This window comes from Saccopteryx bilineata, chromosome 3 (genome assembly GCF_036850765.1).
Source record: "Saccopteryx bilineata isolate mSacBil1 chromosome 3, mSacBil1_pri_phased_curated, whole genome shotgun sequence".
Lineage (NCBI taxonomy): Eukaryota > Metazoa > Chordata > Mammalia > Chiroptera > Emballonuridae > Saccopteryx > Saccopteryx bilineata.
Window position 1 is genome coordinate 13,309,920 of NC_089492.1, and position 25,432 is coordinate 13,335,351.

The 25,432-nt window shown below is 46.3% G+C and overlaps 1 protein-coding gene across 3 annotated transcripts in view; it reads right to left on the bottom strand.

Annotated features, from left to right (window-relative positions):
• Window positions 1-25,432, bottom strand: part of FER1L6 (fer-1 like family member 6) — a 136,923-nt gene that overhangs the window by 16,793 nt on the left and 94,698 nt on the right. For all 3 annotated transcript variants that reach the window (XM_066265714.1, XM_066265715.1, XM_066265717.1), the window contains 12 exons: window positions 23,881-23,991; window positions 23,471-23,632; window positions 22,142-22,322; window positions 20,965-21,182; window positions 19,424-19,546; window positions 18,141-18,180; window positions 16,819-16,934; window positions 14,611-14,742; window positions 13,329-13,454; window positions 9,843-9,970; window positions 4,936-5,106; window positions 1,680-1,840 (listed from right to left, as the gene is read on the bottom strand). In XM_066265714.1, coding sequence (XP_066121811.1) covers window positions 1,680-1,840; window positions 4,936-5,106; window positions 9,843-9,970; window positions 13,329-13,454; window positions 14,611-14,742; window positions 16,819-16,934; window positions 18,141-18,180; window positions 19,424-19,546; window positions 20,965-21,182; window positions 22,142-22,322; window positions 23,471-23,632; window positions 23,881-23,991 — 1,669 coding nt within the window. The remainder of the gene's footprint in view (window positions 1-1,679; window positions 1,841-4,935; window positions 5,107-9,842; window positions 9,971-13,328; window positions 13,455-14,610; window positions 14,743-16,818; window positions 16,935-18,140; window positions 18,181-19,423; window positions 19,547-20,964; window positions 21,183-22,141; window positions 22,323-23,470; window positions 23,633-23,880; window positions 23,992-25,432) is intronic.

Consider the following 25,432-nt stretch of genomic DNA (forward strand, 5'->3'; position numbering starts at 1 on the left):
CACAAAGGAATCTCTGGCCTGACAAGGCGGTGGCATAGTGGATAAAGTGTCAGATGGGGATGTGGAGGACCCAGGTCAAAACCCCGAGGTCACCAGCTTGAGTGCAGGCTCATCCGGCTTGACCGCAGGCTCACCAGCTTGAGTGCAGGGTCACTGGCTTGAGCGTGGGATCATAGACATGACCCCATGGTTGCTGGCTTGAGCCCCAAATTACACTGGCTTGAGCCCAAAGGTCGCTGGCTTGAAGTCTAGAGTAACTGGCTTGAAGCTCAGGGTTGCTGGCTTGAGCCCAAGGTCACTGGCTTGTGCCTTGGTCACCCCCGGCCAAGGCACATATGAGAAAGCAGTCAACTAGGGTGCTGCAATGAAGAATCGATGCTTCTCATCTCTCTCCCTCCCTGTCTGTCTGTACCTATCTGTCCCTTTCTCTGACTATCTCTCTCTGTTTCTGTCACACACAAAAGAGAAAAAAAAACCCAGAAATCTCTGGATAGTAGTAATTGCAATCAATAAAAGTTGATGCAAACAATTGAGTAATTAATGGATTAAATCTTTTGTCTTGCGGTTTAATCCATCAAGAACTGATCTTGATGAACATAATTTCAGGTTTTGGGTGGGCACAAAACCGTTTAATCATGAAATACAGGATACTGACCAAGGAACTAAATTGGCTTAATAAAGTATATTATGAACGAGAATAGTTCTCAACATAAATTCATCAATATGTCATTAATACACCATCTCAGTGTCAGTTAACTCTGCATGTAATAACCTTCAAGAAGATTTTGGGCTCAAAACAACAGGGTTAAAAAAAAATTGGCATCAGTGATGGGATCAACACAGCAGTGTCAAAACATCATGTGGCATGTCCTTGATCACTGGGCTCTTTGTCTCAGAAGCACAGCACCAAATATGGGCAATTTTTAAGCCTCAAACAGACAAGGGTGATGGTGCAAAAACTGTTCTGTGTCATTAAAGTAAAGGTGACTTTTCTTCTCATCCTAAGTTTATGAAAGCCTCCCTGGGGTCTTCCTGGTAGGTGCCACGATGCTCCAAAGTAAAATCTTCTTCTTAGTGTTGGAATAAGAGAGTCGTTGGTATAACATTTATGGGAGTGATTTGGGTTGTGTCCAATGATTTATTGTATATAACGTTCTTTATATGGTTATTGCCTACCTCCTGACATACTGGTTCTACTTATATGATTTCTACTGTAGAGACATCAGAATTGTGCAAACATATGTATAAGGAGATGCATGGTAGCATTAAGTGTCAGTATGAAAAGTAGACACAATGTGAGTAAATGGTACAACCCTAGAAGTTAACAGTATCAGTGACCATTCCAAAGCACAAAAGAGAATTGTCATAATCTATTGGAAAGAGAAAAGGCAGGACACAAAACTATATAGCACATTTACAATTCTGTAAAAACGTGATATACGGCATACACCCACACACATGCATACCCAGACTGTAAGGAAACATAGCAGCATGCAGGATGCTTATCTTAGATTTGGAGGATTATAAGTGATTTTCATTATCCTCTTTACTTTCCCATATTTTCTCCCATGAGCATGCATTACTTTTACATTAGATGCCCACTGTCCCTGGCCACAGAGACCACCAGAAGCAGGCTTTTCAGAAGAGCCAGGTTAACAGGCTACGTTGTGGGGAGTTACCAGAGTCCTCTTCGGTAAAGACTGTTTTCCCAGAAAAGACCTGGCTTCCTATCTGTATTTTCCCAGGACGAAAGTAGGGTCCATCCAGCTTGTTGTCTTTGCAGAGCTTGGTGAGGATTTCGGTGGGTTTGGACGCGTCTCTCCAGGCATTGTAGCCTTCTCTGAAAAGTGGGGAAAGGGCAGATGGGGTGAGGCTGGCTTCCCCTGGAAGGACATACTCAACGTCCCTCTTCAAAGGGCCACCTCAGTATGATCTGTGTGGTTTCCTACCTGCCAGTCTATACACCTCGTCTAGTGCTTTTGTTTTGTCTTCTCTCTTTTCTGATCAACACCTCTGTATACGTATTCTTGTATGAAAAGCAGGACTTCTAAATAGCTTGACATAAAAATCCTTGGCAAGAAGTTGTGTTTGTTTTTTAAGAAATATAACAAAAAATTGAAAGTAAAATTCACATAACATAAAATTCACCATTTGAAAGTTGACCACTTCAGTGGCAGTTAGTACATTCACAATGTTATGCAACCACTACCTCTATCTAGTTCCAAAAAATTTCCATCACCCCAAAAGAAAATGCTGTGCCCAGTAAGCAGTGACTGCTCCTTCCTCCTCCCCCGGCGTGGGGCAACCACCAATCTGCTTTCTGTTTCCATGGACTTTGTTGCAGGTTATTTCTGTCTAGCCTTTGTGCTGTTTCTAGCAGAATAGCCATTTGGCTGCTGTTTATTCTGAGAGGAAAGCCTCGCTCACTCTTTCAGTTCCTCTGCGTCCTTCCTCCTCTCCCTCTGCTCGTCTCACCCCCAAACCATACTGTCGACTCACGATACAGGCAGAACATCTACACGTGCTGTTGTTTCGCTAATCAGTGGTTTTCCTGGTGCTGAGTTTCTAAATCTTTTCAACCTCTTTGTCTCTTCAAAACCAGCTGTTGGTTTAAAAGTTATTAACTGGCAAAGAAATGCTGTCTAAGAGCCATGGTCAAGATGAGCTTGGGTTTCTCTGCACATGGGGACACAGGAGTCCTCAGAATTTAACTTGTCTAAGCATTTAAATCAATCAAAACAAGGCTATCAAGCAGTTATCTTACACTGTACCAGAGATACAAGGATCCTGGGAAGTCCACCCAAACCCTGCCCAGGGCCACACACACAGGTAGGTGCCCTGGTCCCGTTTTAAAACCTTTTCAGTGAACAGAAGTTATAACTTCGCTGACAAAGCCATTTCACTCCCTGGTAGTTTCCTGGTGCCTCGCAATTATTCTGAACAAAGGATGCACCACGTTGGCCTGTGGCACCCGTCCCGGGCCTCAGAGTAAGAACAGCCAGCCAATCACTTCTCGGAATGGGACCCTCTCAGGTACCCAGGCTTAGGCAGTCACTACGGTCCCTGAACTGAGCTGGCTTTCTGGGCTCAGAGCAGAGCAGGGCAGCAGGAGAGGCTAGTCTGAAAATCACACCAGGAAGGAACCAGCAACTCAGACTCTGCTCATGTGAGTTGAACTGGGGACAAGCCTTTTGCAGAGCCTTTTGGACATTTATACTAAAAGTCCTCAAAGCATGCATTCCTTCCAAAGGAATGAAAGCTGGGTGAATTATCAGAGGGGTGTGCAGTGGCTTATGTGTGCGAATGCTGATTGCAGCAGTATGCATAATAGAATAAAGGAGAAAAATATAAATGCCCTGAAGTTCATGAAGGCAAATTAGTTATATCAATTTATATTATATTTATATGATGAAACACCATAGAGCTATTAAAATCATGATTTTAAAGAATATCAAATATTATTAAATGCTTATGATACAAGGGTTAGCGAAACAAGTAGTTTACAAAATTGCACAGAGAGTATAAATCCAACTTTGGGGGAAAATAACATAGAAAAAATACTAAAAGAAACTAAATAAAAATTTTTTAATCTGAGTGGAATAATTTGAGCATTATTCTGTATTTTTTGTGTTTCCTAACTTTTCTACAATGGATATATATTATTTTATGTTCAGAAAAATATTTCTGAAAGTAGACCATGAAAATGGAATGTTTTTATATTTTCTTTGCTAAAATTTGTAATTATAAGCTTTTCATTTTTTAAGGTATCAGATACAACATATAAAGTTGGTAGTCTATATTTTCAAATTAAGCAGAATTCAAAATTTTTGTGAAATGTGATAGTTGGGCCCATATGTCCCTCACTGTCAGGTTGGGAATAACACCGTGAGTTTTGAGAGAACCGAATGAGGTACCCCAGGTAATGTGCTTGGTGTACCTTCAGTTTCCATAGGATATTGACATTTGTGTTATATTAACCCTTTGAGTAGTGAGTTTTTTCTTTTCTTTTCTTTTCTTTTTTTTTTTGTACTTTTCTGAAGCTGGAAATGGGGAGAGACAGTCAGACAGACTCCCGCATGCGCCCGACTGGGATCCACCCGGCACGCCCACCAGGGGCAACGCTCTGCCCACCAGGGGGCGATGCTCTGCCCCTCCGGGGCATCGCTCTGCCGCAACCAGAGCCACTCTAGCGCCTGGGGCAGAGGCCAAGGAGCCATCCCCAGCGCCCGGGCCATCTTTGCTCCAATGGAGCCTTGGCTGCGGGAGGGGAAGAGAGAGACAGAGAGGAAGGAGGGGGTGGGGGTGGAGAAGCAAATGGGCGCTTCTCCTATGTGCCCTGGCCAGGAATCGAACCCGGGTCCCCCACACGCCAGGCTGATGCTCTACCCCTGAGCCAACCGGCCAGGGCCTGAGTAGTGAGTTTTTTTAATGCTCACTGATCCCTGGGAGTGAGTTTTTTTTTTTTTTTTTTTCAATAAATGAAATTAGTTCCAGTTTCAGTTTTATTAACTTAAAATAATGTTTGTTTGATAACCAATTTATGGAAACAAGAAGAACATACATTTGCCTTTTTAAAATGCTGCCTTACACGTTTTTAAAATAAAAATTTGTGTATGCTCGTACTCTGGCTGGTCAGGAGACATGAGGATGATGAACATTTGTACTAGTCAAAGGGTTAATGAGGCTTCCTCTAGCATGACTCCCCATTGGGCAGCTGGCTGAGTGAACACATACAGTTCAGCTCTTGACTCCTGAAGAATCCACCCAAACCCAGCCACCCTCCAGTGCAGTGAGCGTCCTCCTCAAACCAGTCCTGCTGACGTGGAGCCCATCTGAGTATTCCAGCTGAGCCTCGGCTGGCGCTCTGGGAGCAGGGACCACCTGAGGCCACGGCCTCGGAACACCGACAGTGTCTCTGTGGAGAAAGAAACTTACATCTCGTACTGGCTCGGCAAGCCGCAGATGGCCCGATGTTTGCTGTAAAAGCGGTTCTCCAGGTCAATCCTGGTCTCACCAATGAGGTCGTCCGTCCCAATCATGTCATGGTCGTAGATCAGGACGGAAAGCAGGGACTCTTTTGGGAACGTGGCCTGGATCTCAAATGACCTGCAGTCCAAGTAGAGGATTCAGGAGTCAACAACATGTGGCGACTAGGGAACGTTGCCCACCCTCGCATTTCGCTAGCCTGCAGTGCATATGAATGCACTACACGCTCGCCTAAAACAATGTGCAATTCTATTGTCACTTTTCAGTGGCCCATAATCTCCTCTTTCGTGGGCCACCAATTGCTGTCTTTACGTAGGATGACAGCTAGATAGAGAGGAAAAACCTTGGGTTTTGGTCTCAAACTGATTTCCAACCTTGGTTTCGAATCAGTAACTTCCTGGTTGTAAAACTTTGGAAAGTTACCTCATCCCTCTCAGCCTCCTTATGTGTGAATGGGGATAAATGTCTTCTTTAGAAGACATCATAGTGGTTATAAATGTTGTTTTTAGAAAGCACACATTTTACTTTCAGGCATTTAACTGGTGCCCACTGAATGGCCATTCCCTGTCTCGTCCACTTCTGCTTCATCAAAGAATACCAGCTGAGTTTCTGTGGAATGAAAGCCCCGTCAGAGATGGACAGTTCATACAGACACGGAACTACAGGACTGGACTGCTGTCTCCACGAGACTGGGAGCCCCGGGGAGCGGAGCCGCCTTCCTCATCTCTGCATGCTGAAGCCTGCACCTCACCTGCAGAGGGTGGGCAATCCATGTGTCCTTGAGCTGCCAGGGCTCAGGACCACCATATCCAACCTTTTCAAATCCTAGACATGGAAATGAACATCTCAGAGCACAACGACTTGGCCAGGAGCCTAAATCAGACCTCGCTAATATGACTGCCAGTTTTCTGGCTCTTTCCAGGATGCCACACCAGTGCAAGGTGTCCAAGGGAACATCAGTGCTGCTGCACTTCCTGTGACAATGCAGTATCCATGAGGCTGAGCATTAGAGAAGATAAGAACGACACTCTGCATTATAGGAAATGACTACCCCAAAATCCAAATCAAGATACACCAATGTTTCCCTCGCTGTTTCTGACTCTGGCTGCCCGGGGACAAGGCGGGGTGGCCTGGGGGCACGGGACAGAGAGGAGGCGGGGAGGAAGAGGGGGTGAGGGCCCATTATTTCCCTGCATGTCCAGGGGCCTGGCCGGGCTGCTGCCCGCCTGGTCAGAAGCATGGAGCCCTGCCTCTCGCTCCCCAGTGTGGCAGAGACTGCAGTCACAGCTCAGCCCGGGCCGATCACGTGCCCCCGAGAGAAGAGAGCAGAGGGGCGTGCCCCGAGAGGAGAGAGCAGAGGGGTGTGCCCCGAGAGAAGAGAGCAGAGGGGCGTGCCCCGAGAGAAGAGAGCAGAGGGGCGTGCCCCGAGAGGAGAGAGCAGAGGGGCGTGCCCCGAGAGAAGAGAGCAGAGGGGCGTGCCCCGAGAGAAGAGAGCAGAGGGGCGTGCCCCGAGAGGAGAGAGCAGAGGGGCGTGCCCCGAGAGAAGAGGAGAGAAGAGAGCAGAGGGGCGTGCCCCGAGAGGAGAGAGCAGAGGGGCGTGCCCCGAGAGGAGAGAGCAGAGGGGCGTGCCCCGAGAGAAGAGGAGAGAAGAGAGCAGAGGGGCGTGCCCCGAGAGAAGAGGAGAGAAGAGAGCAGAGGGGCGTGCCCCGAGAGGAGAGAGCAGAGGGGCGTGCCCCGAGAGGAGAGAGCAGAGGGGCGTGCCCCGAGAGAAGAGGAGAGAAGAGAGCAGAGGGGCGTGCCCCGAGAGAAGAGAGCAGAGGTGTTCCACAGCTCCAGTGACCGTCCCTGACAGGCGGCTCTAGCAGGCCAGCAGGAGGGCTGGATGGGAAGAAATTAGTGTCTTCCACCCGAAGACACCATATTGCCTCCCTGGGGCTCTAAGTTTTGGATTCTAAACAGAACCTAATTGATTCTGGAGGCATCTCACAAGGAAGCCTCCAGCTGCCTGTCTCTGACCTTAATTGTCACATGGCTGCTGCCACCGAGAAAGAACTTCTCTAGTGCTAACTGCCCCTGGCAGCCCTGACCCACTACTCAATTGCTCCTTCATCTCCCTAAGCTGTGCTCACTCACGAATTAACTGCTCCCGAATTTTCAGTGGGGTTGTCATTAAAAAGAGCTACTAGGACCCTGGCTGCTTGGCTCAGTGGTAGAGTGTTGGCCTGGCGTGCGGGAGTCCCAGGTTTGATTCCCAGCCAGGGCACACAGGAGAAGCACCCATCTGCTTCTCCACCTCTCCCCCTCTCCTTCCTCTCTGTCTCTCTCTTCCCCTCCTGCAGCCAAGGCTCCATTAGAGCAAAGTTGGCCCAGGTGCTGAGAATGGCTCCATGGCCTCTGCCTCAGGTGCTAGAATGGCTCTGATTGCAGCAGAGCAACACCCCAGATGGGCAGAGCATCGTCCCCTGGTGGGCATGCCGGGTGGATCCCGGTCAGGTGCATGCAGGAGTCCATTTGACTGCCTCCCTGTTTCCAACTTCAGAAAAATACAAAAAAAAAAAAAAAAAGGAGCTACTAAAAACTGCCCACCAGGTCCTGGCTAGTTAGCTCAGTGGTTAGAGTATCGTCCTGTGACACTGAGGTTGAGGGTTCAGTTCCTGGCCAGGGCACATACAGGGAAGCAACCAATGAATGCACAACTAAGTGGAACAAGAAATGAATGCTTCTCTCTCTCTCTCTCTCTCTCTCTCTGTCTCTCTAAAATCAATCAAAAATAAATAACTGAATAAAAATTAAAAAAAAGAAAGTCCATGGTTGGACTTTTAGTCACCCAGGGAAAAACTAGGCTTCTACTAATTGGTGTGTCAATGAGGTACAATCTCGAGATACAATGGTGGTTTGAGAGAATGCACCATGAACTGGGTAAAAACAGCCTTGTTGAAACATTTAGGGCCTCTAAGCTTCAGAGCAAAAATGTCCCACTGTTTCTTTGTTCAGTTATTTATTCTTTTGTTTATTCATTTGACATTTATTACACATGCACTATGAGCTAGGCACTGTGGTTATTAAGAAAATGAGGAACCACTGAAGTCTGCAGGCACGTACCACCTCCCTGGAAACTGATGGAGGTTCATCCGTCCATGTGTTCATGCACTCACCCATTTACCATTCATTCATTCACTCATTCATTCTACAAATGCTTTTTGGGCCTGTGCTCTGTTCCATACTGTGCCTTAGGTGCTGTGAACATGCCATTGAGCAGGCTAGACCAAGTCTCTGCTCAAGTGGAGCTTACCATCAAGGGGAGAGACTGGAAACAGCCAATAAACACATAAACATGTCAATTTATGTCAGAGGCTATAAAGAAAAGCAGGCAAGGTGCCAGGGGCTGGGGTGGAGCCTGTGGCATTTTCAGACAGAGGTCAGCCCGCCACGCTCCCTGCTGAAACACTGCAAGATTGAGCAGCAACTTTTATCCCCAAGTAACCCTTAAATACCCATCCAACAAAACATCTACACATGGAGGGCTTCTGGAAGAGAGTCTCTGCAATGCCAAGGCAGGAGAGAATATTCCATCATCCCTTTCTCCTGTTCACAATAGCCATAAGTGCGGGTAATAAACCCAGTGTAATTCAGAGCTCTGTGATGAGAGTAGCTAATAAAAAGTGACTACAAAGCACTTGGCAAATGAAGTGCTCATTATATAAACAGCAGATAATGATAAAGCTCACCTCAGGATCAGGGAGACAAGGGCGCGTTTCCCTGTCATCATTTTAATCATTCTCATAAAACTGAACAGGCAAAATCATTTGTTTCATTCCCTCAGGAGCAGTAAAGTCTGAGTCTGGTGCTGATCAAATGTCAGAGGGTCCGAGGTGGTGACCACAAATGTAAATGAATTCAAATAAGGCTGATGGAGATTTCAGCCCACGCTCCTTATTACTTGGGGGAAAAAAGCAATGAAATACAGTCACCATGTATCCATTGCTAAAATGATTATTAAGGGAGAGAGAGAGAGAGAGAGAAAGCTAATGTGTTAGGAGTATCTTCTATGGGCTAGCATAGACAATGGGTGAGGTGCTACATATGTAATCTTCTAAAGCACCTGAGAGTCCAGGGTCACTGTCGTTACTTTACAGATGAGGAAAACTAGGATCAGAGAGGTTAAGCCACTTGCATAAAGTTTCACAGCCTGCATGTGGCAGAAGGAAACCCACATGTGCTTGGCTCAAAAGTTAACATCCGTCAGTGCATAGCTCAAGCAGGGAACATGAAGGTATGACACCCTGGTAAAAGACAGTGGGGGTGGTAGGGTTTCTGCGACCTGGGGATGCCTGCTTCACCTAGACATGCAGAAATGCAATGCTTTGTAAAACACTTAGCAAGAAAACAGAGTACAAGCCAGGGTACAGTTCAGGGGTCACCTCAAAATAGCTGCAAAAACGATATGATGAAAAAATCCCTTTGGTCGGAGACAAGACCAAAGTTCTGGCCTGTCTCCTCCACTCATGCGCTGTGTGAGCCTGAATAAGTTTCTAACCTCTCTGGGTCTTGGTTGCCTTGTTTGTAAAAATGCAGGAGGCTGAATCTAGGCAAGATTAAGATCTAGGAAAACCACAGGCATGAAGATCACCGTGCACCACCTTGTCCCTGAAGGGACCGAGGGAAGAATTTGGCCTTTCTCCAACGAAGGTCAGGTTTGGTCGGCTGGTTGGCTGCGATCACAAGCAGGAGTCAGCATTGAGCCTCCCGCCACCGTTTACTCGATGCATACTCGTGTACACAGCAGTCCTTCACTCCCAGACACACAGAAGCAAATGCAGAGAGGACAATGCAATGCCCCCCAGATAGCCACTGACCTTCCAAACACTGGGTTCAGCTGCTTGGGGATGTATTTGTCGCGGTCTTTGATTTCCGTTTTGCCAAGCTTGAGCACAATGTAGGGGTCCGATTTGCCGTCGGGATCAGCAGGGCTGAGATTAAATGCCTGGGGAGGAGAAAGGAAATCCCCTTGGTCTGGTGGTTCTCAGCCCTGGCTGCACACGGGGCCTCCTGGGAGTTTTTAAAAAATATGCCCAAGTTCCATCCCCAGACATTCCAATTTAGTTGACCCTGGGCTTTGGGATTTTTAGAAGATCCCTAAGTGACTCTAGCACACAGCCAAGGTTAAAAACCGCTGTTTCAGCCTCTCTGTTTTGCTGTTAAAAGAAGAGTTATCAGCTTGGCCAAAGTTCAACACCCCAGGGTCGTCTCCCTAGTAAAAAGCAGTGCTTGGCAGGGAGTCATGAGGAGTACCCTGGACCAGGAGGCAAAAGGCATGAATTCAAACTCCAGTTCTGGTTCTAAGTGGTCTGAGATCTGTCTGTAAAATCATGGGGTGGACCCCCAAAGACTCCTCCCAGAAGGAACGGGCTCTGAGTCCATGACCCCGTCAGTCTTACATTTAGCGCTGGCTGGTTGGGTAGTGATCTGTTTCTCAGAGTGAAGTCTGATCCCCAGACGGACGCGCTGGGCATTAAACCATCACACGCAAACCCTTTCTAAGAGAAGGCTGGGGTAGGGGGCCGGCGAAAAATGACCCTGAACAAATGGGGAAGCTCTGTCGAGATGAGAGCTGAGGGAGAAACAATCCCACACTCCGGACTTGGTCCTACAGCTGGGTCAGCATAAGCACACCGAGCTGTATTTTCAAGGATGTCTACTAGAGTGTTGCTGAATAGCCACATTTGTAAACAACCTATATATCAGTGACTGAAGGGGAAACTTAATCCAAAATAGTTCCTTCCCCATTTACTGTCTCACCTCGCCCAATTTTAATCATCCACAGAGCAGTGCTCTCTGACATTCATCTGACTTATCTGTTCCTTTGTTTATGTTAATACCTTCTTAATCCACCACCATGTCCAGCTAGTATGTAATATCCAAGAGAGCAAAGGTACAATCTGTCTTGTTCACTCTATTATCTCCGGGACCTTGAACACCGTCTTCTTACTATTTGCTGAATGGATGAATAAAGGAATGCTAACATGAATTCAGGAAAACCTGAGGTGGTTACTAAGAAGAACAAAGACCTGTATGTACTGATTTGGGGAAATGTCCAAGTTATATGACTAACTAGAAAAAGAAAATAGGCGATCACTATATAATGTTATCAAGCTGGACTCTTAAATACCTAGGTGGAATTGTTGTAGACAAGTGGAAATATATTGCTCACAAAAAATTAGGATATATTTTATTGCTTCACATTCATTTTGAAATATCCCCTAATTTTTGTGAGCAGTATAGATACAGATTTATTTGCATATACATAAAAAAGTAAGTTATTTCTGGGGGTGCATTTGCAAAGGTGGGGAGCTTTTTCTTTTCTTTCTTTATGTAACTTTTAAGTAGTTATAATATTTTTTCTTTGTTAGTGTTTTATTAAATGAAAAGACTTTAAAATTAAGCTATTATGTAGTGAGTTGATTAAATCTTAGCGTGAGAGAGCAACCCACACAATCACTATTACTAGAAATGTCTAGAAATGTCGATGAAAAGCATGCACCATCCATTATGGCAGTGAATTTATCCTCCCCCCTGCAGCCCAGGGCCACCACCCCCTGACTCTTCATTGGTCCAAGTCCTGCTTGTCCTCACATTCCAGCCCAAGGCCTCTCTGCTCCGTGCTGCTTTCTCAGCAGGAACCGGATCGGAGTCCTTGGCCTTGATCTTAACAGTACCAGACACGTAAAAATGTGCTGCCGATGTTTGCTGAATGAATGACTAAGTAATGATCCTTCCCCAATCTCTGTAGCCCCCAAACTCTCTCTCTCTTCCCTTATACTGCTCATCCCCTCTATTTCTGGCTTCCCCAGACTCTGTCCTATAGAACCATAGTTCTGCAGGGTTTTCCGTAGAGGGAGAAAAGGTCTGGGGCAGTAAGTTCAGAAACTGCTGTTAAAGATTCAACAGTTAAATCGCTTTCTTTGCTTCTGGGAGTTGCAGAACCTTGAATGTGCTAATAACGAGCTTAGTGAACCTCAGGGGTTGGTGAAGGGAAAAACATTACATGTGTCCTTTTCAAACTTATTTGTATCCATGATCTGTTTTAAGAAATGCATATACATCATATCTACCAAGACACGAGTGATCTCCTGAACACATTTAGAGAAAGTTAGTTTAAACTATCTTGTGAGTGGGTGTTTAGAATAGACTACCCAGCATTGCCAGGGAGTCTTTACAAATTCTTCTAATCTCAACATCCCTAGTGATTATAAGGCCTGACACGTGGTGGTCACGGCAATGATGATGAAGGAAACATGAGAATGGCATGATGGGAAGGGGAACATTTAGTTCTCCCTTAGCACTAAAGAAGAATTCTTTTTGTTCTATGCGGCAGTTATGTTTGTTTGTTTTTAAAAGGATACAGGCAATGCAGGCAAAGAGTTAACATAAGACTACCGCAGTCAAATAAGATTATTAAAATCTACTCCAAGTTCAGGAGATGAAAATATATACATGAATCATAAAGGTTCAGCAGACAATTGCTTTTGATTGAGAATTAGATTTGGCCCCGAGCTTCCTGGCAATCAGCTCCCAAAGTTTCACATTTAAAGTTTAGTGCTTGCATATTTAGAAAGTAGGAAGCCTAGGGCAGACAATATTTTTCTTGGAAATACATTCAAAATGAAATTTCTGACTGCCACAGTGCAGAGGTGTAGTCCTGGGGGTGTGGGGGGCGGATTTCACAGTGGCAGCTGCCCTATTTGTCTTTTTAACACTCTTGCCTGTGAGCTTCCTGTTTCCGGCCTGGTTGGTTTCCTTCCCAGGTAGCAAGCAAAGCCAGAGAGAAAATAAAGCCACACAAATGAAGCCTGGGAGCCAGCCAGTAAGTGTCCAAGTTACCAACCAAACTTCACTATGGACTGAACTGTGGCCTCTCAAAAGTCATAGGTGGAAGCCCTACGTGGCTGTATTTGGAGATAGGGCATTTAGGGAGGTAATTAAGCTTAAAGGAGTCTTAAGGGTGGTGCCCCAATCCATTTAGATTAGTGGCCTTTTAAGAAGAGGAAGTGGCACCAGACTCCCCCCCTTCTCTCTCTCTCTCTCTCTCTCTCTCTCTCTCTGTCTGGTGTGCACACAGAAGAAAAGCCATGTGGGGATACAACCAGAAGGTGGCCATCTACCAGCCAGGGAGAGAGGCGTCCCCAGAAACCAACCCTGGTGGCACCTTGATCACGGACTCCCAGCCTCCAGAACTGTGAGAAACTAAATGTCTGTGATGTAAGCTACCCGGTCGGTAGCGTTTTGCTGCGGCAGCCCCAGCAGACTAGGACAGCCCGTCAGAGTGAACGAGGCTAGCTCACCGCCACAATGTACACCCGGATCAGGACTTTGACGGGGTGGTTGGGCGGAATCCCCTGCTGGATTCTCAGCTGCCCGCTGTCCTCAGTGCTGGAGTCCTCGGGGCTTTTGTAAATGCAGAAAGAACCCTGGAACCGCAAAGGGAGGACCGTTGAAAGGAGATGTCGTATGCCTCCCCCCCAAAACCCACAGAGAGCATAAATGAGCACAACCGGGGCCCGACAGGACCTGGGCTGGCACTTTCCTTGGCCTCCGGGGTCCTCTGGAGATTCACGTAACCTATTGACACCTGAGCTTCTTCATGTACATTAATGAATCAGTGTCGGCACGGTACCACCTCCCCACAGGGCTGTTATGTGAGGACCATGAATAGGAGCGTCAGGTGAAACACCAAGTGCCTTTGACGGGTGGGTACCGAGCTAATGCTTTCTCCTGTCAGCTCGTTCTTCCTCAACTGCAGTATTGAGATGTTCACATGCTGTAACCCAGGCTCAGTGCTGCTCAAGATCACGAAGCTATCAATAGTCAGTATCATAACCAGGATCAAACCCGCATTGGCACACTGCAGCACCCATGCTGTTTCCAGCACACAACACACAGCGCTGCCCAGAAAGGGCCCGGCATGCAGCACGTTCTAGTGTCCGTTACTGCTTTGTGATGCTGACGCCGTAACTCTGCCAGATGAAGGGTGTATGTTGTTTGCTTAGTTTAATCAACCACCTGGTAGGTTTGCAGAACTTAGACATTTGATAGGGGTGGGAAGAGCAAAGTAAAATTCAGTGATTCTTTCAGGTCACAACTCTCTCTCTCTTTATATCCCACCAGACCAGCAATTTTCAACCTTTTTCATCTCATGGCACATGTGAATGACTACTAAAATTCTGTGGCACACCAAAAAAGTATAAAAATAGGTATAATTCTGATCAAGTCACACCAGACAGCTATTCTTATGTTGGCGGTTGCCATTTATTTATTTGACAATCTAAGTGAAAAGAGGTCAGTGCCCCTGACTAAATAGTCAGACAGTGTATGTTTAAACAATTCTCGTGGCACACTGGTTGAAAATTGCTGCACTAGACTGAGTTCCAACCCACCTGACTGGCCATGAACCAAAGATCTCAAAAGACTGGGGCTGGGTCTTGTGAGGTTCTAAGCAGAGTCTTGTATAAAGATGTAGGGTTTTCCTTATACACATCTCGCATCATAACCCCATTAATAGAATTGAGTCATATCTGGTATTTATGGACAGGAGAACCAAATAAAAAGCTTAACTCTGGAACTTGCCTTAAACTTCCCTATGACTCGGTCTCCATCAAGGCCATGGTCGTCCTCCATAGACTTGCCTCTGAAGAGCTCGAAGGTTTTCACCCAGTCTTCAAAATTGTTGAATTCACTCTCGAGGTCGCCATCATATATCTTGAGGGAGAAGGAAGAAGAGTGTGCTCAGACAAGGGGAGGGAGGCCCAGGATTGATTTAATGGGAAATGCCCACATTCTCCAAAGCAAGACTTGATACCCACACCTTGGAAAAAGGTAGAGGCCGCTGTTAATTTATCTTTAGCAAAATAAGGAATATGGTTGACTCAGCATTCCTAGATCAAACTATCCCTCTAAAATTTATAAAACCTTTTTGATAAACTTTGAAATTCCAAGAAGTAGAGCTAAACTAAAAAATTTAAATATAATATAAAAGAACAAATATGAAATACTTTTTGAATAGCTATTGATGTCATTGGTTTTTGGATATAGACTCATATTTTGAAGACATAAATCAAATTTATTAAGCATCAAATTCTTAACACATATAAAATGATAAAATATTTATTTTTATTATAATGCATATAAACATGAGTTTTCCAATTGGGAAATTATATATATTTACATTTCAGAAATGCAAAATTAAATTGAGTTTTTGGTAAGGCAATATAAATAAACCACTTATTCAAATTTTCTATCAAAATCACTTTTCTAAATTTGTTATCTAGATACATAATTTTCATACTCACAGTTTTCATATCTATCAATATGCCTCTACCTAGTAGTTTCTGGCTAATGTTAAAATTGATCTGGCAAAATTGATTTAAGAGTTAAAATTCCTGCTATTAAGAACTGTATGATTTCGCACATAGGTGGGATATAAAACTGAGACTCATGGACATACAATAGATAAAAATGAAGTTACTGGGGGAGGGGATATAGGGAAGTGGGTGGCAGGAAGGGAGTAAAGAAGGACAAATAAAGCCCTGACCGGTTGGCTCAGCGGTAGAGCGTCGGCCTGGCGTGCGGGGGACCCGGGTTCGATTCCCGGCCAGGGCACATAGGAGAAGCGCCCATTTGCTTCTCCACCCCCCCTCCTTCCTCTCTGTCTCTCTATTCCCCTCCCGCAGCCAAGGCTCCATTGGAGCAAAGATGGCCCGGGCGCTGGGGATGGCTCTTTGGCCTCTGCCCCAGGCGCTAGAGTTGCTCTGGTCGCGGCAGAGCGACGCTCCAGAGGGGCAGAGCATCGCCCCCTGGTGGGCAGAGCATCGCCCCTGGTGGGCGTGCCAGGTGGATCCCGGTTGGGCGCATGCGGGAGTCTGTCTGACTGTCTCTCCCCGTTTCCAGCTTCAGAAAAAAAAAAAGAAGGACAAATACAGTACCGGAAACTGATTTGACTTTGGGTGATGGGTACACAACATAATCAAGAGTTCAAATGCTATAGAAATGTTCACCTGAAACCTATGTACAGGGGGTCTTGGGGTTACAACATAGTTCCGTTCCTACAACAGAGACGAAACCTGAATTTTGGTGTAAGTCAAAACACACCCTAGCCTAACACAAATGGAACCCTTGCACTTTTAACAGTCCAAAATGAGGTAGGTAGGCGTACTAAGGGACGCCACTCCCTCACTCATACGCTGCGTTACTGCGTGTTCTTCCACCGTGCGCAACCAAACTAGTTCACCCATGTAGTCCATAAGTACAATGCTAACGGCATTAGCCAAAAACACTCATGGCTCAATTTTTAAAAGTTTTTATGGGAGTGAGCATCATAAATTTGAAACATTGTATGTCAAGACTGTTGTAACCCAAGGACCTCCTATACTCTTACTGATCCATGTCACCCTGTCAAATTTAATTTTCTAAATAAAATAAAATAAAATAAAATTCCTGCTATTTTGAGTGTGCACACATCTACATGATGATGTCAAGTTCCAAGAGGTGAGCCAACAATGGGGACTCATACACTGTTAATTACCTGGCTGGATCCAGACTAACCAATGTCATTATGCCCATTTTTAATACCATGAGGATGTAGAAAGCAGAAAATTAGCAAGCTCCATTGTCTTGACTGTCGTGCTTGTTAACCCTTATCTCTCTGCATCAATGATTATAATAAAGACAAAGTAAGTTATTCAGACAAAGGCGTTACTAGGATTCGACTGAAGCACCAACAGAAGCCCCTCCTGGGCTTCCCACCCCGTCCGCAGCAGCAAGGGCTGGTCCACAGACCTTCATGACGGCCAGGTTGGGGATTTCATCTTCCTTGAGTTTCTTCTTGAGTATTTTGTCCTTCTTCTTCTTCGGGCTCTCTTCTATATTCACCACGACCTCATCGGGATTTGTCTCTGTGGACATTTAGCGTAAAGTGTTAGACTCCTCACGCTGTTGAGATGAGATGAAACCAAGTCAAGCTCCCTCTTTCCCTTTTTGCTCTGGCATGTGTCATGATGTTTCTTTTCAAAAAGAACTAGTAACGTTTTGCTGTAGATGGCTATATGTAGTCTGTGCGCTACAGAACCAGGGGAGATGCCGCTCACGTAGGGACACAACGTCAACAGATATCCTGGAGCCAGATGGTGTGCTGGCCTGTCCTGGTATATGTAAGGATTCCTTAAATGAGGCACAGAGGGAGGTGGGGAAATCATCCAACCAGCAAAGAACAGGACCCCAGGATGGGCTGACTCCAAAGCTTCAAGTCACATTCCCTCTCAGGTCTCCTTAGGAACTTGAGATTTGTCTAGTTTAATAACCTGAGGCTCAACTATTAAAGGGTCTTGCACAGTCAGGACTGTCGTTAGAGAGACTATTCGGTGAATTTTTAGGAGCAGGCTCTAGCAATAAACTGCTTGAGATAATCTGGTAGCTCTGCTATTTTCTAGGTGTGTAAACTTGGGCAAGTTACTCAACCTCTTTGTGCCTCTGTGTCGCCATCTGCAAAATGAAGACAGTGCTGCTTATGTCATGAGATGGGCTTAGGATGAAGTATGCTAATTAGGCGTGGTCTGAGGGACTGAGCCTGGCTCTGGTTTTCTTACTTCCATCAGTGTCACCTGAATCAGCACTGGCCACTTGGTGTTACTGCTGTTTTCAGGCCAAGACCTTCTGTTGGCTCAAATCAAATTTGCGGTCTAATCTCAGGTCTCTTTCATTTGATTTCTGCCAAACCAGATCCATCCAATCCTTGTAAACTGAGTTTTGGAAGCTAAATCCAGGTCACCTCTACTAGAGTTTATCGTGCTGGTTTTGGCCCGTCATCCCAGCTCACTTCTATTTTTACTCTGCTGTGTCCACATTAAGACGGTCAACGTAGGGACATGAGCCAAAGGGTTGATTTCAGCACTGAACTAGATTCAGGAGACCTGGCATCTGGTCCCAGTCCAGCTCACATCAGCTCCACGACCTATATAAAGTGCTTTCACCTTCCTGAGATGGTCTCCTCACTTGGGAAATGAGGGAGTACAACCCTAACATGCCTCCCTGGCTTCCACTTCATAATTCTTCACTCAATTGGCCTTATTCCATGTCCGAATATCCCCAGAACAGCTACTTACCTGTATTGTCTTTTTTCTCTTTGCGGTTTCTCTCCTTTTCCTTTGAGAAAAGACAGAGACAAGATTATCCACCTTGTCATGCCTCATTTATTAACCCTGACTGCCAAGAGTTCAAATCCAATGATCTCAGCCTTCTGTGTTCTCAGAGGTGCCATTTTAAAAGAGTATTCAAACGGTCCCTAAGGTGGCCCCCAAATGAAGCCTCACTGTAAAGACCTGAGACCTCGGGGCAGTGTGATGCCCTGCCCTGAACAAAAGGTAACCACACATCCAAGAAAAGTGCCACCAAGCTGAGGACTCCCTTGTCCCCTGTGTGCAGCCTTCTCTCGGCCACTGAGAAAACAGCCCCTCTCCCCACTATCTTTGCACCTCCCTGGAGCACCCTCTCCAACTGATCACCTTGGTCTGCAGCCAGCAGTGTTACCTGCTGGCACGTTGGGTTGTTGGGCTGGTCCCAGGGGTGGGACAGGTTAACAGAGAAAGGGGAAAGGGCTGCACACTCCCCAGAAATGGGTGTGTCCATTGCAACAAAAGGAGGGAGGTTGGGGGCGAGAACTAACATTTGGTTTGTTTATCTACCTATCAATCTTCATGGATGGTCCCAGATGAAGAAACTATCATCTCTCCAAACTCAAGAATCAGAAGACTTTCTACTCAATTATGTATGGTGGTTTCTGACTAATTTTTTTGCCCTTTCTTACTCTGGGATGAGCTTCTTGCCAAACTCAGCCACAGAGCTTCGGCTGACTCTCCAGACCCACTCCCCACTGGTTCTCCAGCTCTGTTCCTGGATCCCCTTCTGGTTCCATGTGCCCGAGGCCCTGCTCCAGCAACGTGCTGATTTCTTGCTAATGCCAAGGCCTCTGCCTTTACTCTGATAGTTTCCCATATGAATTTACATTAGAATCCTGCCAGAGACCTGGAGCTCTTCCAGGTGGGTATCTCCAGGTGTACCCGAAACCCCCATCGCTGATGCCCACCCGTCCAGAGACCCAAGTTTTACAAGCTGGACCTCCCTGAGTCTGGCTGCTGGACTGAGCATCCTTCCAGCATTTATAACAGACCTGGTGTCCTAGGGAAGCTCTAGCCAGAGGCTGGGGAGTTAGCAATTCTGGATCCCTGGTCCTGCCAGGCTTTGAACCCTTCTGCAGTTAACAGAATCACACCTGAGTAGGGCCTACCTATGGTGGAATTTAAGAGCGATAGTTTGGGATTGGGAGAGTGGTGGCAGAGACAACTTTCTTATCGAGTCCCTCAATTGTCACAGCCAGGGGAGTCCCTACCTTCTGTGCCTTCTTCAGGGAGGCATAGTATTTAGACCACCAGTCAATGACATTTTCAGCTGATTCATCCGCTATGGTCCTCTTCTTCCTTTTGGTAGACCTCCGGGAAGGTTTCCTGGTATCCTGGCAGAAGATGAGAACGGATTGTTAGTTAGGCCCATGGATCTGCAGGGATCTGCTGGTGGCCGGCTGGCTTCCTGAAAAGCACACAGGTGTATTCTGGGAGGCAGGTGGAGGTGTCGGCAGGCTTTGTGGTTACAGCTTTCCATACCATTTCTATAGGTGAAAGTTTAATAATCTGTTTGTTAACTTATTCAGCAGACTTTTATTGAATGGATGTGAGATACTGTGCTTGACTTTGGGGATGTAAGGGGAATCAGACACAATCCCCACATTTGGGAAGCTTCGAGTTCAGCGGGAGAGACAGGCTTATGATACAATGTGGTGTAGTAGACAGGGCATTAGCTTCAAACGGACCTGGTTATAAGTCATTAAGCAATTCTCCTTTAGCATCATTCCTAATTGAATGGGCACAAATAAATGACATCTACAACCTACGTGATGGAGGTAGGAGAGTGATAGATGTTTGGCACAAAGGCTGTATTTGTTGGAGAAGACAGCTGTCCCGTTGGAGGAGGCTATCTATGCAAAACGTATCCTGTACCCAGCATCCGTTCCCCCTCTCAGACATCTTTTGAGTCCGTTCCTACAATGTGCCAAGCACACTATCAAATGCAGTGAATACAGAGATGTTTAAAAAGCTACATTTGACCTAGTGAGGTCACAGTTTTAAGGTGGCAACAACAAACACTTAAACTAAGCATTCTAACATAAAGTGGCAGGTGCGATGCTGGCGGGAGGAAGGGGGCCCTTCAAGGTGTCCTAGATGGTCACACTGAGCCTGGAGGAGTTGGGAACAGCCTGAGCAAACCTCCACTCATCCATGTTACTCTGCTTCTTATTTCAGCCTTTACCGTTTGCTGGGCAAGTGATCTCTTAGGACTTCCTTCAAACTGCCTTATCCTTCAAGTCAATTGACGCACCAGGATACTGTAATTTAAATTTATGACCCAAAAGAGATAGGTCACATCCTTGGCTTACGGTTCTTTATATACGTGTCCATCTCCCTCCCAGAATCTCAGTTAACTGGGAATGAGAAGTCTCACCGCTCCTTAGAATCCAGAGACATATCTTTTTTGTTCCACATGACTTTGTACAGAGTAGGTTCTAAATATCTGTGTATGAGGCCGAGGTGCAGAAACCATTGTCTTTCCAAGCTAATAAACTGAGAAAAGTTTCTGTTCAATTAAATATTACTGTGCCATTTGGCTAGCACTTTGATTTCATACACATCAACTTACCTGATTCAGTGCTGCAAAGTGGGGACAGTATCCCCGTTTTACAGACGAGGAAGCTGATGCTCAGAACCCTAAGGCTGCTTGCCCATGGCTGCACAGCTAGTAGGCGGGAGGATCGGCACCCAGAGCCCCGAGTACAAACTCCAGTGCGCCTTCTAAATAGGAAGAGGATTATATGCTGACCTTCGCCTTCCCCTCCTTTGGTTGCTCCTGGGCTGCAGGTGCGCGTTCAGGCTCCAGCATGGGGGAGGAGTCAGGGACGTCCACCAGGCCAGCCTGCTGAGCCTGGGCAGGGTCGGGCACCACCGTGGGCGGCGGCTCAACATCCACGTAGATGTGATCTGTTGGGGGCTCCTGGGAGGAGCTGAGGGGCCCAGAGGGCTCAGCAGCTGTTAGTGCATCTGAAACAAGCAAAATTAAAGAGCCTCAGGTCAGGCAAACAGTACAGGGAGGTCATCTCAGGGGCCCGACACCGGGAATAGGACAGGTCTGGAGGCGAATATCGTGAGCTCCTAATATCTCTGAACCCCGTTTTCCTTGTTTATAAAATGACAGTGAAAATGTCCATGTCAGTGGGGGTCATAAATGAGATCGGGATGTAAGGCATTTTGGTGCATAACAGGTAATCAATAAATGGTCGTCCTTATTCTTGATCTTCAGAGTGATTTTAATGAACGGGGGTCATTTGTCACAGCATTGTCTGTGGAAGTGGGGAGCTGAGGGGGCCCAGGGCTCTAGAATGAGGGGAAAGGAGGAGCAAAGGGGGCAGATGTTGCAGGCACTGGTAACAAGTGATAAACACACAGCAGTGTGGACAGATCTTAAAGCATAGCTTTGAGCGAGAACAGCGGGAAACCAAAGGAAGGGTTCAGTGCCATTTCATCCGCGAGAATGAAACGGATTTACACTTTACAAGAATTGGGGGTGTGGGGGCCGCAGTGGGGAGGGGACTGGAACAAGTCCCCTCCACGGACAAGGAACAAGGCAGGGGGAGCAGTGGTTATAATGAGAAGCTTTGAGCAGACCAATGATACTTGAACAGCATCAGCTGGGAAATGCAATTAACTCAACTCTGCGAACCTGAGATCAAACACGGAACAAATTAAAATAGCATCAAGCAAAGAAAAATGTTAGGAAGTGGAGGCCGGAGGCAGCTTGGAAAATGTGCAAGGGAGGCTTCTCAGACGAGTTGACCCTGCTGGCATTCTTCAAGGAAGAACATGGCAACTGAAGAAGAGGCAGGACTTAAGGAGCATGTCTTCAGGAAGACCCAGCTGACTGCGGGGCGTCCCTGTGCGGGGCCCTTAGCAGGCACACGGCTTTGTAGTCCGCAGCCCAGAAGCCACGAGGAGCTCCCTACCTTGCCCGGCTTGGATTCCGTCCGCCTGTGAGGTGAGGGCCAGGGGCTCCCTGGATTTACACAAGAACTGCTTCAAGCAGTTGATGGTGAAGGTGCCCACCAGGGTGCTCCTCCCAAAAGCTCTCCAGTCCACCGCGCAGATGCTCAGGGGCGGGTGCAGCAGCTCGTTCTCAGGCAGCTCCTGCAGGGAGAGGCTGGGGTGGAGTCGGGGCACGGCCTGGGCAGAGCCTGGCTGCCGATGCCCTGCTGCCCTGTCTAGGGGCAGGGCCAAAGTCCACCGGACACCCTTCCCCCTGCTATCCCTGCCTCGTCGTTCTGTGCTTCCAGGCCACCCCTGCAGCTCGCCGGAAGTCTGGAGCACAGCCTTCCCAAGCCAGGAGTAATTCCCCAAAATGCGAAGGGTGGCACTAACAGTTCAAATCCCCAGTTATTATTGCAAAAATCACACACTTCCAAATGGCAGTAGTTGTCAAGCGTCTTACTTTGTTATCATCCACTAATGCTCATCTCAGATGGATGATTACTCAGGCCGGAAATGTAAAAGGGAGCCATTCAAAATGGAGCTGAGGGTGAGGGGCCAGTGCCCTGCCCCCTCGTCTCCCGGTGCCCCCCAAAGCTCCACAAAGCTGGGTGTGAAGTGTTTGCACGCCCTATGCAGGTTCTTTAATTCCAGACTTGGCTGACTTAGTGTACGTGCCCATTGGTGCTGACTGGGTTAGACAAAGTAAACCCTTCACAATTAGTTCCAAACTGGAGCACAAAAACTATGTTAAAATATTGAAACAGAAGCACAGATACCAAAACCAAAAATCAGTTTAGAAGCATAAATTCATATGTACACTACTGCTATTTCATGCCCAGATAATTAAAAAAAAAAAAAAAAAAAAACAACCTAACCGTTAAAATGAGCTAGGTGAGGGTATCTTCTCAGCCCGTGGTTTTCAACTTTAGTGTGTATCGAAGGGCTCATTAAGCCAGAGCTTTCTGGGCCCCAGCCCCCCAACAGGGTCGGATTCATGAGGTGTGGGGCCGGAGAATGTGCATTTCTCAAAGGTCCCAGGTGATGCTAATGTTGATGAACTGGGGCTTCCCTGTTAGTTAACCTGATTAGATTTACTGTGTCATCTAACCTGGAACCTTTCAAAGCAAAACAAAACAACAACCAAAGTCTATTTTATCTCGTTCTGAACTCCTGGCTTTTCACGAAGTCAGACTGTTATTCCTGGTGGTAGGTAGTGGGCACCCCAAGCTCCAACACATCTCCCCAAGCCGAGTCGATCTGTGGGGATGAAGGGCATGAGCAGAGGTGGGAAAGCGAGATGCCCGCACCACTTCGAAAGCATCTGCCTGGACGCTGAAGTTGGGGTTGTTCTTGTAGCTCTGGATCACACAGGACTTGACGCCCCGTCCCCCGCACTCGATGAGGACCTGAGGACGATCCACCGAGAGCAGCTGCACCTTCTTCATTTCTCGGACTCCCCAGAAGAGAACCTGAGGAGAAGACCAGCAGAGCTGTCACTCAAAGACCCAGGGCGGAGCCAGCGCAAACGTCCACGGGCTGCCTGAGAACTACACTAGTTCTTCCGGGAAAGGACTGTGCAGTAACTCAGGGGCCCCATTGGATCAACTACGTCTCCTTCCCACCCCGCAGTTCCCTTCATACAATGTACCATTGTATGCAACAATGCACCACTGCGCTTTATTCCCAAAGACCAACTCAGTCCTTCCCGGCGCCATACCTCCACTCGGTATTTACTCAGCACTGGCCGAATGCTGGCGGGAACCGGGTAGATCTGGGTGACATCTGGTGGGTCAATGGGAGGGAGCCCTTGCAGCCCAGATGAAGGGACCTACCACAAAGGACAGGAGTGGTTAGAAGGTTGAGGACAGGCAAGGAAGGCTAACAGAGCCACACAAGCCCCTCCTGGGTAAGACAGCCTTTATTCACCCAGCCCCCCAACTCTTCTCCCATCTGGCAACTATCCATTTGTTCTCTGCATCTATGAGGCCATTTCTGTTTTGTTTGTTATTTATTTTGTTTTTTAGATCCCACTTATAAGTGGTGTTTGTCTTTCTCTGAAGGGGTTAAGAAGTACAAAGTGGCGGTTATAAAAATATTCACAGGAATCTCAAGGAACAGCATAGGGAATCCAGTCAATAATATTGTAATAACTAAATACGGTTGGGTCAGGTGGGTACTAGATTCATTGAGGTGTCCATAAAGTTATATAAAAGTCTACTCACTATGCTATGTATACCTGAAACGAATACAATATTATATGTCTACTGTAATTGAAAAATTAAAAATGACCCATGAATAGAAGGTACTTATAGGCAGACAGAATTTATTTTAGTAAAAAGACAGTCTCAGAATTAAAATGCCTTGATTCCTTGCTGAAGTTCAAATACAGATGGACTGGCTAACAATGTAGGCAGGAGACGGTGAGGGCTGGAACCAGGACATGTCGGTGGGGATGGGAGGGGAGGGCATGTGTGTCTTAGGTGTAGCTGGACTTGGCAGTTGATGGAAAGTGGAGAAAAACAAAAAGGAAAAATATTTCTGGGACTGTCCCATCCCAGTGAGTTACCTGTGACTCACTGATGAATCTGAGGTGCTTTCTTTTTTATTTTTTCCTCCATTTACCTGTTATCACCATTAGCCAAATTTCATAATGGATTAAAACCCTTTCCTCCATTAAAAACAAAAAGATCGTCATTATTTTAATGAAAGCAATGTTTCCAGCTTAAAATGCAACCAAGATGATGTATTTTTACTGCATCCGTTATTCATTGACAAATGCCTTCATTCACAAGGGCTACCCTCCTTCATGAGCACTTCACGCCACACCATACACGCCAACATAGTGAGTATGCTATTGATCTCCATAAGCTCACAAGATAGAGGACAAGGAGATAGAGCAGGCGTGGCCAACAGTGTTTGCCCCCAGGCCAGATTAGAAAAAAACTTTTTTCACAGGCCGGAGGAAATATTAGAATTAAAAAATGTTAAATACTAAAACAATTCGTTTAAGTAAACAAAATTTTATTATGTAATTTGTTTATGAATAAATGTACGTGAGTGAAAAAAAATTAATATACAATATTATTTTAATAAAAATATAATTACATACCGTATAAATATCTAAATTGTATCACAATCAAAACAATATTTAATTAATAGAATGAGCTTGAAAGGGTTATATAGCAAATAAAACAATTATTTCGTATTACAAACAGCCTGGACATGTTTTCAGTTATCAACTGCAGCTCTTATTGTCTGTGCTACAATGC